The 14,454-nt window shown below is 47.9% G+C and overlaps 1 protein-coding gene across 1 annotated transcript; it reads left to right on the top strand.

The window, feature by feature from the left end:
- The first annotated feature begins 10,364 nt into the window (after positions 1-10,364).
- CX5H9orf40 (chromosome X5 C9orf40 homolog) lies at positions 10,365-14,242 on the top strand. Its single transcript, XM_039910755.1, has 2 exons — positions 10,365-11,179; positions 13,253-14,242. Exons 1-2 carry the CDS (start codon positions 10,514-10,516, stop codon positions 13,361-13,363), a joined length of 777 nt encoding a protein of 258 aa, XP_039766689.1. The 5' UTR covers positions 10,365-10,513; the 3' UTR covers positions 13,364-14,242.
- The last annotated feature ends 212 nt before the right edge of the window (positions 14,243-14,454 follow it).

The raw sequence follows: 14,454 nt of genomic DNA, 5'->3' as shown, positions 1-14,454 counted from the left end.
TTATCATGAATTAATCATTTATTGTGGTTATTCTATGTGTAACTGTTGTGTGTCCTCCCCTTTAGGAGGGTAGGCTCTTTGTGGGCAGGGAATGTATCCCAAGCAGAGGGCCCTTAATCCATCCCTTCCTCTCCATCCAAACTGCTACTATGCTGATCCAGGCTCTTACCATGTCTGGCCTTGACTGCTGCATCAACCTCCTTCCTGACCTTCCTGCCTTCTGTCTCTCCCCCTCTCCAGTCTATCCTTGCTCATCCCATGCTACAAACCAGCCCTCACACTTCACTCCTCTAACACCAACCTACTTTACTGTGAGTCACTGTCCTCTCTCTCCCCATCAACTACTTGTTCACACCCTCCCTCCTGCCTGGAACTCTCTCCCCCTAAATACCCAACAGACCACCGCTCTCCCCTTCTTCTAAGCCCTACTAAATATCATATCTCCCGTAGTAAGCCTTCCCTAACAAACTTCTCCTCTCCCCACCCTATTCTCTCTCCCTTCTGTATCCATCACCTATGCTTTTAAGTCTGTACCCTCTAAACCCTTTGATACCCCCACCCGCACAGCCCTATGTACATATTTTTTGCCCTGTTGCTTTCCCTACCTCTAATCAGTTTTAATGTCAGTCTCCCAAACTAGACGAAATTCCTCCAGGGCAGGAATTGTGTCGATCCACTCTATTGTACTCTCCCAAATACTCACTATTGTGCTCGTCACACAGTAAGCGCTTAATATCACTGGAGGTTTCTGAGGAGTGGGAAGACGCGCACGGAACATTTTTGGAGAAAAATGATCCGGGCAGCAGAATGAAGTATGAACTGGACGGGGAGAGGCAGAGAGGTCAAGGAGGAGGTTTCAATAGTATTTATTGAGCGCTTACTATGTGCAGAGCACTGTACTAAGCGCTTGGAATGAATAAGTCGGCAACAGATAGAGACAGTCCCTGCCGTTTGACGGGCTTACAGTCTAAACGGGGGAGACGGACAGACAAGAACAATGGCAATAAATAGAGTCAAGGGGAAGAATATCTCGTATAAACAATGGCAACTAAATAGAATCAAGGCGATGTACATTTCATTAACAAAATTAACAAAATAAATAGGGTAATGAAAATATATACAGTTGAGCAGACGAGTACAGTGCTGAGGGGATGGCAAGGGAGAGAGGGAGGAGCAGAGGGAAGTGGGGGGAAAAGACGGTTAAGCTGCGGAGAGGTGAAGGGGGGGTGGTAGAGGGAGTAGAGGGAGAAGGGGAGCTCAGTCTGGGAAGGCCTCTCGGAGGAGGTGAGTTTTAAGTAGGGTTTTGAAGAGGGGAAGAGAATCAGTTTGGCGGAGGTGAGGAGGGAGGGCGTTCCAGGACCGCGGGAGGACGTGGCCCAGGGGTCAACGGCGGGATAGGCGAGACCGAGGGACGGTGAGGAGGTGGGCGGCGGAGGAGCGGAGCGTGCGGGGTGGGCAGTAGAAAGAGAGAAGGGAGGAGAGGTAGGACGGGGCAAGGTGATGGAGAGCCTTGAAGCCTAGAGTGAGGAGTTTTTGTTTGGAGCGGAGGTTGATAGGCAACCACTGGAGGTGTTTAAGAAGGGGAGTGACGTGCCCAGATCGTTTCTGCAGGAAGATGAGCCGGACAGCGGAGTGAAGAATAGACTGGAGCGGGGCGAGAGACGAGGAAGGGAGATCAGAGAGAAGGTTAATGCACTGCTCGAGATGGTCATATGACCAGTACCTGGATAAGGTGGCAGTTTGGATATAGAGGAAGGGGCAGATTCTGGAAATGTTGTGAAGGAAGAACCAACAGGATTTGATGTCAGACTGTGGGGATTAAAAGAGAGAAAAGAGCCAAGGATAATGCCAAGACAAAAAAAAAAAGCTAGTCAGAGAATATTATATCTTTTTTTTGTAATTCCCAAGTGCCTAATTTACACCCAGTGGGTGCTAAATAAATATCATTACTCCAAGCAGGGTAGGTATACTTCTGGGGACTCATGCACCTTTGAACTTCTGGGCTTCGTTTAAAAATCCCAGGCTCTGACCCAAGTCCTGTGGCTCTAACTCCCTTGTGTCAGGGCTAAGCCTCTGCAAATCCTGGCATAAATTAAACCTTGGAAGAACTCCTAGGGGATTAGAACTTAGGTAAGCAACCTCTGCTCTAAAATATTAATATACACCTCTAGCCCTACCTGCTTGTTAACAAAATGATCACTACGGTGCAGCATATGAACCAAAAAAAATAACAGTTTTGTCAGACCTAATCAGAAGTCTCTTAAGTGGATAATAAGCAGACCATTCAAAGAATGAAAAGACACGCAAAAGAATTGCTTCTTTTGAGTTTCATATTTATACAGTTTAAAATGAAAACAATGGAAATTCTTCATGTGTGGTGGTATCAGAATTTCAAATGAAAATCGTTCTTTTTTGTGGAAGTACTTAAATCTTTTATTTTGAAGGGATGTGATTTTGTGTTAATGACTGGGAAAGGATTTGAGTAATAATAGTAAGTATTTAACAAGTACCACAATTATTATGTACTCAGCACCAGGGTTTATATGAGATAATCAGGTCAGACACAGTGCCTTTCTCACATGGGGCTCACAGTCTTGGGGGGAAGAACAGGCATTTAATCCCCATTTTATTGATGAGGAAACTGAGGGCTAGAGAATGTAAGTGACTTGCTCAAGGTCACACAACAAGCCAGTGGCAGAGCTGGGATTAGAACTCAGGTCTCCTGACTCCCAGTCCTGTGGTGTTTATGCTTTCCAGCATAGCAAGCAATCACTTAGGCTGAGAGAAGGAAGTTTTCCAATGGCTTCCTCATGGCATGTTGCCGAAGGACCTGGCTTCTAATGCCGACTCTGCCGCGTGACCTTGGGCAAGTCATTTCACTTCTGCACCTGTTAGCTCACCTGTAACATGGGGATTAAATCCTACTCCCTCTTAGACTGTGAGTCCCACGTGGGACAGGGACTGTGTCCAGTCTGAATAACTCGTATCTACCCCAGCGTTTAGACCAGTGCTCGGCACATAGTAAGTGCGTAACAAATACCATTATTATTAATAAATACTATTGAATGAATGAATGAATAAAATCAATTTTTAATACAGTGGAGGAGGCAGCTATGTTTAGCTAAGTAGCTGAACGCAAACCATGCTTCATTTAAGTCGAGGTTCTAAAATTCCCTTTGAGAAAGAAGACAGCATTCCAAAGACCCTAGAATGGCCTAGACCCGGCTTTCCACGCCACCGCGTAATAATGTACTATTGCCCGATGTCCGGTCATATATCTTCATATTTGCCCATCATGCTACCTTTTAGCAATTGCTCTCAATGTGCCCTTTTTCCCTTCCTCACTTACTGAGAACAACAAACACCTCAATTCTAGCCCTTGGTAGTAATCATAATAATTGTGATATTCGCTAAACGCTTACTATGTGCCAGGTAGTGGTCTTAAGCACTGGGGTGGATACGCACTAATCAGGTGGGGCCCAGTCCATGTCCCGCATGAAGCTCACAGTTTTAATCCCCATGGTACAGATGAGGTGACTGAGGCATAGAGAAGTGAAGTAACCTGCCCACGGTCACAGTATAGACAAGTGGCAAATCCAGTATTAGGAGTCAGAGGTCATGGGTTCGAATCCCGGATCTGCCACTTGTCAGCTGTGTGACTGTGGGCAAGTCACTTAACTTCTCTGTGCCTCAGTTACCTCATCTGTAAAATGGGGATTAACTGTGAGTCTCACGTGGGACAACCTGATTACCCTGTATCTACCCCAGTGCTTAGAACAGTGCTCTGCACATAGTAAGCGCTTAACAAATACCAACATTATTATTACTTGCCCACATCCTGCCTCTGGCCTGGTACTCCCTCCCTCTTCATTCCTGACAGACCATCACTCTCCCCACTTTCAAAGCTTTATTAGAATCCCATTCCCTTCAAGAGGCCTGCTCCGACTAAACCCTAATTTCCCCTAGTCCCTCTCCCCGTCGCCTCTGCACTTGAATTTACACCCTTCACTTACCCCTCCCTCGGCCCCACGGCACTTCTGTACGTATCTGTCATTTATTTTAATGTCCGTCTCCCCCTCTAGACTGTTAGCTCGTTGTGTCCACCAACTGTTATACTGTGCTCTACCAAGTGATTCGTACAGCGCCCTGCACGCGGTAAGCGCTCCATAAACACGCTTGATTTCTTTAAAGCTTCCGCGCCCTACATTCCACCGTTGCTTACATTTTGCCCTTCACTCTTTTCCTAATTGTGAACATGGTTTAGCCCAGTATGGCATCTCTACGGGGGCCGATGAGAGTAAGGCCAGATATTTGCGATCCTTTCGATGCCGTCTACGTGCAATCACCACCGGCTCCGGGCAGCTCGATTGCTCTGTCCTTGGTCCTGAATGCAGAACGTGGCTGTTCCGTAGCTGAGGACCCTGAGTCCGGCATCTTGGCAATATTGTTCTCCCTGTCCTGACCACCGAAGGCCACCGCTGTGACCATATCACATCTCTTCATTCAGTAAATACCATTACGATGACCACTACTGTGCAATATCACCAATCGTTTTCTCTGTCTCGCGAATTCATTTCACCATCCCTTGCAGCAGGCAACGGCAATAACTGTGTTATTTGTTAAGTGCTTACTATGTGCCAGACGCTCTACTAAGCACCGGGTGGATACGAGCAGGTGGGGTTAGACACAGTCGTCATCCCATGTGGGGTTCACGGTCTCAATCCCCATTTTACAGATGAGGTAACTGAGGCCCAGAGAAGTGAAGTGACCTGCCTAAGGCCACACAGCATACAAGGGGCAGAGCTAGAATTAGAACCCATGACCTTCTGACTCCCTGGCCCGAGCTCTATCCACTACACCACGCTGCTCTTTATTGAATGCTTACTGTGTGCAGAGCACTGTCTCGTCTTAGGCTGTCGGGTCATCTCCGACCCATAGCGATTCCATGGACACATCCTCTCTAAGAGAAGCGGCGTGGTTTGGGAGTCAGAGGGCATGGGTTCTAATCCCAGCTCTGTCACTTGTCAGCTGTGTGACTTTGGGCAAGTCACTTGACTTCTCTGTGCCTCAGTTACCTCATCTGTAAAATGGGGATTAAGACTGTGAGCCCCACGTGGGACAACCTGCTCACCCGGTGTCTAGCCCAGCGCTTAGAACTGTGCTCGGCACGTAGTAAACGCTTAACAAATACCATCATCGTTATTATTATTTTTATCTCTTTCAGAACGCCCCACTCTCCATCTGCAATCGTTCCAGTAGTGTATCCATAGAGTTTCCTTGGTAAAAATACAGAAGCAGTTTACCATTGCCTTCTTTCATGCAGTAAACTTGAGTCTGAGTGCTTAATCTTTCCATCCACTTTTTGAAGCCACTGTTGGGGAATATTGGTGAAAAATCCCAAAGAGCATTTACCTCCTTTATTTGCCATTTTTCCTTCCCTCCACAGTCTATCTCCTCTGTTGTTATGTCTTCACTGTAAATTCCTAATGTCTTTCAGAAGAGATTTGAAGCCAGAAATCCTGGACCCTATTCATGCTACTGGCCTTCCTTGGCCATTCCTATTGCTTGCTGTTCTCTGCTAGCAGGAATAATAGTACTTATTAAGAGCTTATTGTGTACTAAGTTCTGGGAAAGAAAACAAACAAGGGAATTAGACACAGTCCCTGTCCCTCAAAGGGCTCACAATCTGATAATTAGGTTGCTTCCTGCTTTCTGACACAGAGAGGCCTATATTACCACTAAGTCTCAGTTTTGCAAAGACACAGAGAAGTGTCTTAGTTTTTTTTTCTTTTCATGGGGATTTTTGTACATGTCCTACAAAAGCAACACTAATAATTACTGCAAGAAATAGAGGGATTAGTTGCTTCTTTATCCTTTGCACTTACAAGGACTTTTTGTTTCTGAAGTCCTCTTGAAAGTTTTGAATATTGGTGTTTAACCTTGGAAACTAATGACTTGCTTAAAGTGAGAGTGGCGATCCCCTGGATTTTCTAGTTCATACACTGATATGGAAAAAAGGGCCACCTGTAAGTCCCAATTCAATCAATCAGTGGTATTTATTGAGCACTTACTGTACGCAGGGCCACTCTAATAAGCGCTTGAGAGAGAAAGTAGGAGTAATCCCTGCCCTCAAGGAACTTTTGTTTAGCGGTGTGGACAGACATTGAAATAAATTATGCTAGGGGAGGCAACTGACTATAAGGCAGTGTACATAAGTGCTGTGGAGGTGGGGTTGAGAGTTCCTAAGTATTTAGGAGGTACAGACTCAAGTGCACAGGTGATGCAACCGAGAGGGAAAATAGGTTAGGAAGATGACAAATTAGGCAGGGAAGGCTTCCTGGAGGAGGTGTATTACATATTATGATGTACGTACATAGGACTTTGAAGATGGGGAGAGTGGTGGTCTGTCAGATGTGAAGGGGGCAGAAGTTCCAGGAGGGTGGGAGAGTGTGAACAAGAGGTTGATAATGAGAAGACAAGAGTGAGGCAGAGTGAGTAGGTTGGTATTAGTGGAGGAAAGTGCGCAGGCTGGGTTTACTCACAGAGGAGCAAGTATATGTTATCCATCAATCAACTGTATTGAGTGCTTGCTGTATGCCGGGCAACGTACTAAGCGCTTACTCAGGAGGGGGAGAGCTGATTGAGTACCTTAAAACTGATGGTGAAGAGATTCTGCTTTCCACATGGGGCTCACAGTCCAAGTAGGAGGGAGAACAGGGATTGCACTTTGCAGATGAGGAAACTGAGGCACAGAGAAGTTAAGCGACTTGCCCAAGATCAGACAGCAGGTAAGTGGCAGAGTTGGGATTAGTCCTCTGCCTCCCAAAGTGTAAATGACACTTTAAAAATAGTAACATAACTATCTTTCGTGAGGCAGGCACACGTCGGTAGCGAGGTCAAATCGGGATGTGACATCTACACCGTGGCTTCTCACAGAAAACTCTCCGAATTCACGAGGGAGGTATAGAGAGGTTTCAATAAAGGGAAAGCTGGACCTGGAGAGTCACAGAGCTTGCAGCCAGCACAGTTCCACTCTACACACGCACCCTTCAGTGTGTCGGATGCTACTCATTCCTCTTACTATACGGAACAAGAACAGAAAGGATCAGGGAGCACCAGGAGAACCAAAGGAAACCTCCAGGAAGAACAGTTTAAGGGTCCCTGCCCTTACACCCTGACTTGCGTTTCTAGCAAAAGCCACAGAGCAGCTGGAATTTAGAAAAGCCCCCAGGGATCCTGGTGTGCAGGTACATGCTAGTGAGGCAGAGGATCCAATCTCTGACTCCCACAATCAACCAATAATCAGTTGGTGATATTTGAGTGCTTACTGTGTGCAGAGCACTGTACTAAGCACTAGAGAGAGAACAATAAAACAAGAAACAGACATATTCCTTGCCCACAATGAACTCACAGTCTTAGGGGAGAGGGGAGAGAAAGCCATTAATATAAAGATAGGTACATAAGTGCTGTGGGGCTGGGAGAGGGGGAAGAACAAAGGGAGCAAGTCAGGGTGATGCAGAGGGGAGTGGGAGAAGAGGAAAAGGGGGGCTTAGGGAAGGCCTCTTGGAGAAGAATGTGCCTCAATAAGGCTTTGAGGAAGGGGAGAGTAATTGTCTGTCGGATTTGAAGGGAGGGTGTGCAAGGAATTGGCAGTGACACGGACGAGACTGAGGCACAGTGAGGTGGTTTGCATCAGAGGAGCAAAGTGTGCGGGCTAGGTTATAGTAGGAGAGTATTGAGGTGAGAAAGGCAGGGGCAAAGTGATTGAGTGCTTTGAAGCCAATGGTGAGGAGTTTTTGTTTGATGCAGAGATGGATGGGCAACCACTGGAGTTTTTGGAGGGGTGGGGAAACAAGTCCTGAATGTTTTTGTAGAAAAGTGATCTGGGCAGCAGCGTGAAGTATAGACTGGAGTGGGGAGAGACAGAAGGCTGGGAGGTCAGCAAGGAGGCAGATGAAGTAATCCAGGTGGGATAGGATAAGCGATTGTATTAACGAGGTAGCAGTTTGGATGAAGAGGAAAGGGCGGATTTTAGCTATGTTGTGAAGGTGGGACTGACAGGATCTAGTGATGGCTTGAATATGTGGGTTGGGTGAGAGTGAGAGAGAGGAGTCAAGGAAAAATTAAAGCAAGAGAACCCGTTGAAAATGAGTTTTTGACTTTCTGGGAGCTAGCACACGGTATCCACGAAAATTAAATTTTTTTTAGGAATAAACCTTCATCCATCCTGGATAGTTTAGTCATTCAACTTGTCCCCTACCTTCTGTCTCTCCCCACTCACTCCAGTTTATATTTTACTTTGCTGGCTAGGTCATATTTCTAAAAAAACGGTTCAGTCCACATCTCCCCACTCCTCAAGTCAGTCCACTCCCCACCCACCTCTGCATCTGACAGAAACTCCTTATCATAAGCTTTAAAACACTCCATCAGCTTGCCCCTCCTACCTTACCTAGTTCAATTCGTTCCTTCAATCATATTTATTGAGCGCTATGTGTAGAGCACTGTACTAAGCGCTTGGGAGAGTAAAATACAATAGACACGTTCCCTGCCCATAACGAGCTTACAGTCCAGATCTAAAGTCTCGTTGATTTCCTACCTCAACCCAGTCAGCACGCTTCGTTCTGCCAATGCCAATCTACTCACTGTACCTCATTCTCATCTACCTCGCCGACATCAACGCCTTGGTCGTGACCTCCTTCCTGCTGGAACTCCCGCTTCACTTCTGACAAACCACCCTTCTCTCCATCTTCGAAGTCTTAGTAAAACCACATCTCAATCAATCAGTGATATTTATTGAGCACTTACCATGTGCAGAGCAATGTAGTAAGGGCTTGAGAGTCCAAATAACCAAGCTGGTAGACATGTATCCTGCTCTCCTCATCCCTCCCATCCTAGTTTCCCTTCCTTCTGTATCACCTATGCGCTTTAGTCTGTTCTCCTTCAGCATTTTGATACTCGCCCCACCCCCGCAGCACTTCTGTACGCCTCCGTAATTATTTAACGACTGTATCCCCCTCTAGACTGTAAGCTCACTGTGGGCAGGGAACGTGTCTACCAAATCTGTTATGTCATGCTCTCCTAAGTGATGACTACAGTGCAGTGCACACAGTAAGTGCTCAGGAATTGCAATCGATTGATTCATCTGATCCTATTTATTGAGCACTTATTGTGAGCAGAGCACTGTGCTAAGCGCTTGGAAAAAACAATTCGGCAATAGAGACAATCCCTGCCCACACTGGGAATCGACTGATTACATACATGTGCAGCGTGGCCTAGGGGATAGAGTACGGGCCTGGGAGTCCGAACGACCTGGGTTCCATTCCCAGCTCTGCCACCTGTCTGCTGTGTGACCTTGGGCGAGTCATTTCACTTTTCTGTGCTTCAGTTCCCTCATCTGTAAAATGGGGATTAAGACTGTGAGCCCCGTGTGGTTCGGGGACGGTGTCCGACGTGATTTGCCTGTCTCCACCCCAGCGATCGGTACAGCGCCTGGCAGAGAGTAAATGCTTTTCATTCGATCGAATTTACCGAGGGCTTACTAAATGCCATACTAAGTGCTTGGGAGAGTACGACATAAACTGACACATTCCCTGCCCATGGGTTTGGGTTTACAGTCCTCTGGCTGCAATTTCTTTCGTCTGTTCCCCCCTCTAGACCGTAAGCTCCTTGGGGGCAGGTAACGTATCTACTGCCGTGCTCGTACTGAATCCTCCCAAGAGTTTAGCAAAGTGCCGTGCATACAGCAAGCACTCGAAAGCTCAATCGATCGATAAGTCTTTTTCTCCGTAGGTTGTTCCGTAGTTGCAAGGCGCGAAACGGGCTCGAAGGGGCAGGGGATGGTGCCGTCTGTTGTCGCGCCGTACTCTGCCAAGCGCCGAGTACAGCGCTCTGCACACGGTAAGCGCTCGATAGAGGCGAATGAATGAAAGAGAGGGTCCAGCCCCCTTTGGGAATCATCGTGAGAAGCAGCGTGGCTCAGCGGAAAGAGCCCGGGCTTGGGAGTCAGAGGTCGTGGGTTCGAATCCCGACTCTGTCACCTGTCAGCTGTGCGACTGTGGATAAGTCACTTCACTTCTCTGGGCCTCAGTTACCCCATCTGGGAAATGGGGCTGAAGACTGTGAGCCTCACGTGGGCAACCTGATGACCCTGTATCTCCTCCTGCGCATAGAACAGTGCTCTGCACGTAGTAAGCGCTTAACAAACACCAACATCGTTGTTATTATTATTATTATTAAGCTGGGGTCTAGACGTAGCCTGAGAGGCCCGGGCGTTGTCGCCGGGAGCGGGCGGGGCCGCGGGCGCATGCGCACACCTTCGACCCTCCCTCCGTCCGTCCGTCCCCCGCCGGCCTTCACAGCGCGTTTCCGAGGCGCGGCGCGGCCCGCCCCGCCCCCCGGGCGCCGTGTTCTCGCCGGTCCCCCGGGTTCCCGGGCTGGGCCGGGGGGCCCCGCTGGGCGGAGTCTCCCTCCCTTCCCGCCTTTTACGTCCGCGGCTCCAGAGTGGGACGAGCCTATGGCCAAAAGGCGCGCGGAGGAAAGCCTGGCCTTCCACGCGCCGTGGAAACGGTTCCGGGCGTGCGGCCCCGCGGAAGAACCGTCGGGACCGTGCATGGCGGGCCGCCGACTGAGCGCCTTCGGGCAGTCCAGCAAGAGGAAGCGGGAGGAGGCGGCGGCCTTGCTCTCCGACTCGCCCTGGAAGCGTCACGGCCTCCTGAGAGTTCTGCGAGGCGACGACGGCGGGCGCGGAGGAGATGAGAGACGCCAGGAGGAGGCGGAGCGCGGCGCTGAGGGACGTGGCGGCGAGGAGGAGGAGGAGCGCGGTGAGGCGGGCGGCGAGGAGGAGGAGGAGCGCCGAGAGGCGGGCGGCGAGGAGGAGGAGGAGCGCCGAGAGGCGGGAGGAGCAAGAGCAGGAGGAGGAGGAGGCCGCCGGCTGCCCGGGCCCCGACTGCAGAGGGAGGTGGAGTCATCTGAGCACGACGAGCAAACCGACGACGGGAGAGAGGCGTGGCTGGCCGACGGCGGGCCGGGGCTCTCTGAGGTACTGGCCGGGACGGGGGCCGCGGGCCGCGGGGGGGGGACCTCGGACCCTGCCCTTAAGGCGGAGCCGGCCGCGCTTTGCCCTCGGACGGGCGGTGCGAGCGGGAGGGACGGGGCTCGGACGAACTCTCTCGGGGAAACGGCGTGGCCCGGGGGATGGAGCGCCCGTCGGGGAGGCGGGAGGACCCGGGCCCCGATCCCTGCTCCGCCTCGGGCGAGTCGCTCCCCTTCTCTGGCCCTCAGTTCCCTCAGCTGAGAAACGGGGTCGAGACTGTGAGCTCCGCCTGTGTCCACCCCAGCGCTTAGTACAGTGCCCGGCACGGAGTAAGCGCTCATCAGGTCCGAATTACTAGGGTTATCAGTAAGGCTACCGCGGAAGGCCGCGAGAAACAGAGCCCGGGCCTGGGAGTCGGAAGGACCTCGGTTCTAGTTCGGTCTCCGTCAATCGTCTGCCGGGCGGCCTTGGCCAAGTCACCTGCCTTCTCCGGGCCTCAGTTATCTCATCTGTAAAATGGGGTTTAAGACTGGGAGCCCCGTATGAGACGGGGACTGTGTCCAACCCGATTCGCTTGCATCCGCCCAGCGCCTGGTATAGTGCCTGGCCATTAGTATGCGCTTACCAAGTACCACTGTATGACCGTATACATATATGGAGGGAGAGAAAGAGAGATGTATATCTTGTCTTTTCCCGGCATGTTCCTTGCTGCCCCATCCGAAAGCCGCGAGCCCGTACGGGGCCGAAAGCGGAGCCTGCAAAAGTGAAAACATTTCCTCATGCAATGGGAGAACCGGCCGGTGAAATGACCATTGCTTCGCGATTAAACGCATCACTCGTGTATAACGTGGCTGCTTTATTTATTTTTGGACCTTGCTAGTCGTAAATATTCTTCGTCCACCCCGCTTGAACGTCAGCTCCTCGTCGACGGGGAATGGGTTCCTTCCTGTACTCCCCAGCGCTTAGCGCCGTAGAGCGCCCCAAATCGGCACTCACGAAATGCCGCTGCTTTTCCAACTACCATTTATCAAGAGGGCGTTGGAGTTCGGTGGTGGGGATTCGAAGGTGACAAGGTTCATGAGAGGCTAGACTTGGTATTTGAGGGAGGGTCGTAGAATGGTCTTACCCGGAGATCCTAAGAACAGCCACCTGTTACGAAGTGGAGATAGGGGAATGGGCCACATAGGGCACCCCCGTTCAGGAAACAGTTTTTACTTTCGTGTAGTTGTGGCCCATTGCACCGACAGAACACTCCTGTAGAAGAGGAGGGTTTTCTCCTTCCCATCCCACCTCTTCCATCGAAAGAGAGGATGGTGTACTTAAGCATGAAGTCACCAAAGGAGGGGATGCATCTGTGGGTACAGAGGTGAAATGAGAAGATTCCACTTCCATCATGCTTTTGTAATGGAATTTTTTTTCCCCTCTCCCTCCCCTTTTTATATTTAATTCTGAGGTTCTTTATCCTTCGTTTAAGATTTCACATTTTGCACGATGACCGGCCTCCTTTGAATGTTTCTCTTCTTTTTTTTTTTTTTGGAGCAGGTGGAGGAGATGCAAAAATGGAAAATTTCCAAAAAAAGTTTTATTTCCCCATTCAGTTGTTTTGAGTTGGGTCAGCCCAGTGTCTTTACGGTCCATCGATCGTATTTATCGAGCGTTTACTGCTGAGCACTTGGGAAGAGCACGGTACAGCAGAGTTGGTAGACACCTTCCCTACCCAGAAGGAGCTCACAGTCTAGAGGGGGAGACGATCTGATTTGAATTTACAAGAGCTATAATTTATATAGCTATAGATATATATAAGATATATAGATTATATATAAGATTATATATAAGATTATATAGATATATATAAGTATCTATAATTACCTATTCAAGTGAGTTAAAACAGTTCAGAATGGGAGTAAGGAATGTGCTTAAGCCAAGGTAAATTTTTTAGCTTTATTTGGAAGTGAGAGCTCTGTATACTGTGCCTTTGGAAGTTGTAAAACGAATTTGGGAAACCTTTTCCGATCCGTTTCTGAAGTAGGGGCAGCACTTTTTTCCTCTTCCAGTCAGTGGTATTTGTCGAGCACTGTACAGAGAGTGCTTGGGAGAATTACAGTACAGTAGACTCGGTAGACATGATCCCTGCACACAAGGAGCTTACAGACTAAAGGGTCCTTACAGACCATGACTGTCTCTAACATTCTGTTTTGTTTTTTCTTCCCCTCTCTAAAGCCCAATGAAGATTATTGGCAATATAATTCATTCCTGTACTGGAGAAGTCCCATACCAGCTATTGATCTGTCAGATTTTTTGAATTCTAGTGGAGAGACCATGCAAGAATGAAGTCATTGAGGCTGAAATATATTCTGATAGAGATTTGATACTGATGTATTATAGTTTATGTATGTAATTTCAGGGTGCTCATCTCTAAATTGATCTATGTTCTGTTCATTATTTCAACTAAGATTTGAGTGCAATAGTATTCTTCCAAATCTGGAAAAGTGAGGAAAAACCTCTTTTAAAACGTGCCTCCACTCGTCGCTGAACTATTTGCTTAGGGTCTCTGAGTAGGTCAGAAAAAAAATTCAGTTACATCAGAAGTATTTTAAAAAGTAAATTCTTAAAGAAGAAATATCTGCAGGCATTCTTAAGTGGACCTAAAATAATTTATAATGTCAGAAGTAGAAGAGAACTGTCCTTGCACCTTCAACCTCAACAAAATTGTTTTAACTGTTGTGATTGACGATCTTTTCATTCATCCCTGTTATTGATACACGTTATATTTTCACTGCCTCTCGTCATCTACCTTCTTTAGTTGAACCAAAAAATTCTATGCAAACAAAATTGACTACTTGAATGTTCTCTTTCTGAGAACTACTGATCCATTTTTGCCCAATACTTCTGGCCTGTAAAGAAGCACAGAATACATCTATTTCTGATTTTACATGTCTGCCTCGCTTTCTGTTTATCATTTAATTTAAATGTGTTGAGTTGTCACAGTAGCATTTGGAGACAGGTATATAGCTATGAAAAATCATTAAGGGCTCCATTTTTTCAAGGTCTACAGAAGAAACTATTGAATCCAATAAAACAATGCTTTTTTCTTTTAATCGTGTTTTGTTTAGACTAATGCCTCTTATTCAGTTTTTAATTTATTTTCAATGTATTGTGGTAAACTTGGCCAGTGTTCCAGAAAAATAAAATTTGCAACCTGCAGCTAAAGTTTGTGTCAGTGATTCAATATATTTAATTTTGTTGGTTTGCTATAATAACTTTTTTTTCTGTTTGCATTAGCGAAAAAGCTTAGAAATAATCTTAATTTCCAGGGGCAAAAGAAAGGAAGCTTTTTTTTTTTGAGCTTGTTCGGGCTTTGAATGTTTGAGTCGGTGGACTTAAGAAGATGTGAGTAGGACAGGAGGGTTTACTCCGTTGTA

This window comes from Ornithorhynchus anatinus, chromosome X5 (genome assembly GCF_004115215.2).
Source record: "Ornithorhynchus anatinus isolate Pmale09 chromosome X5, mOrnAna1.pri.v4, whole genome shotgun sequence".
Classification (NCBI taxonomy): domain Eukaryota; kingdom Metazoa; phylum Chordata; class Mammalia; order Monotremata; family Ornithorhynchidae; genus Ornithorhynchus; species Ornithorhynchus anatinus.
This window is presented reverse-complemented; position numbering and strand designations above follow the sequence as displayed.

Bases quoted from the DNA above. Each gene is read 5' to 3' on its own strand.
- CX5H9orf40 (XM_039910755.1), top strand. From the start codon at position 10,514: ATGGCCAAAAGGCGCGCGGAGGAAAGCCTGGCCTTCCACGCGCCGTGG. The intron at 11,180-13,252 runs GCGTGGCCCGGG...CCCTCTCTAAAG, and splicing joins CGAACTCTCTCGGGGAAACG to CCCAATGAAGATTATTGGCA.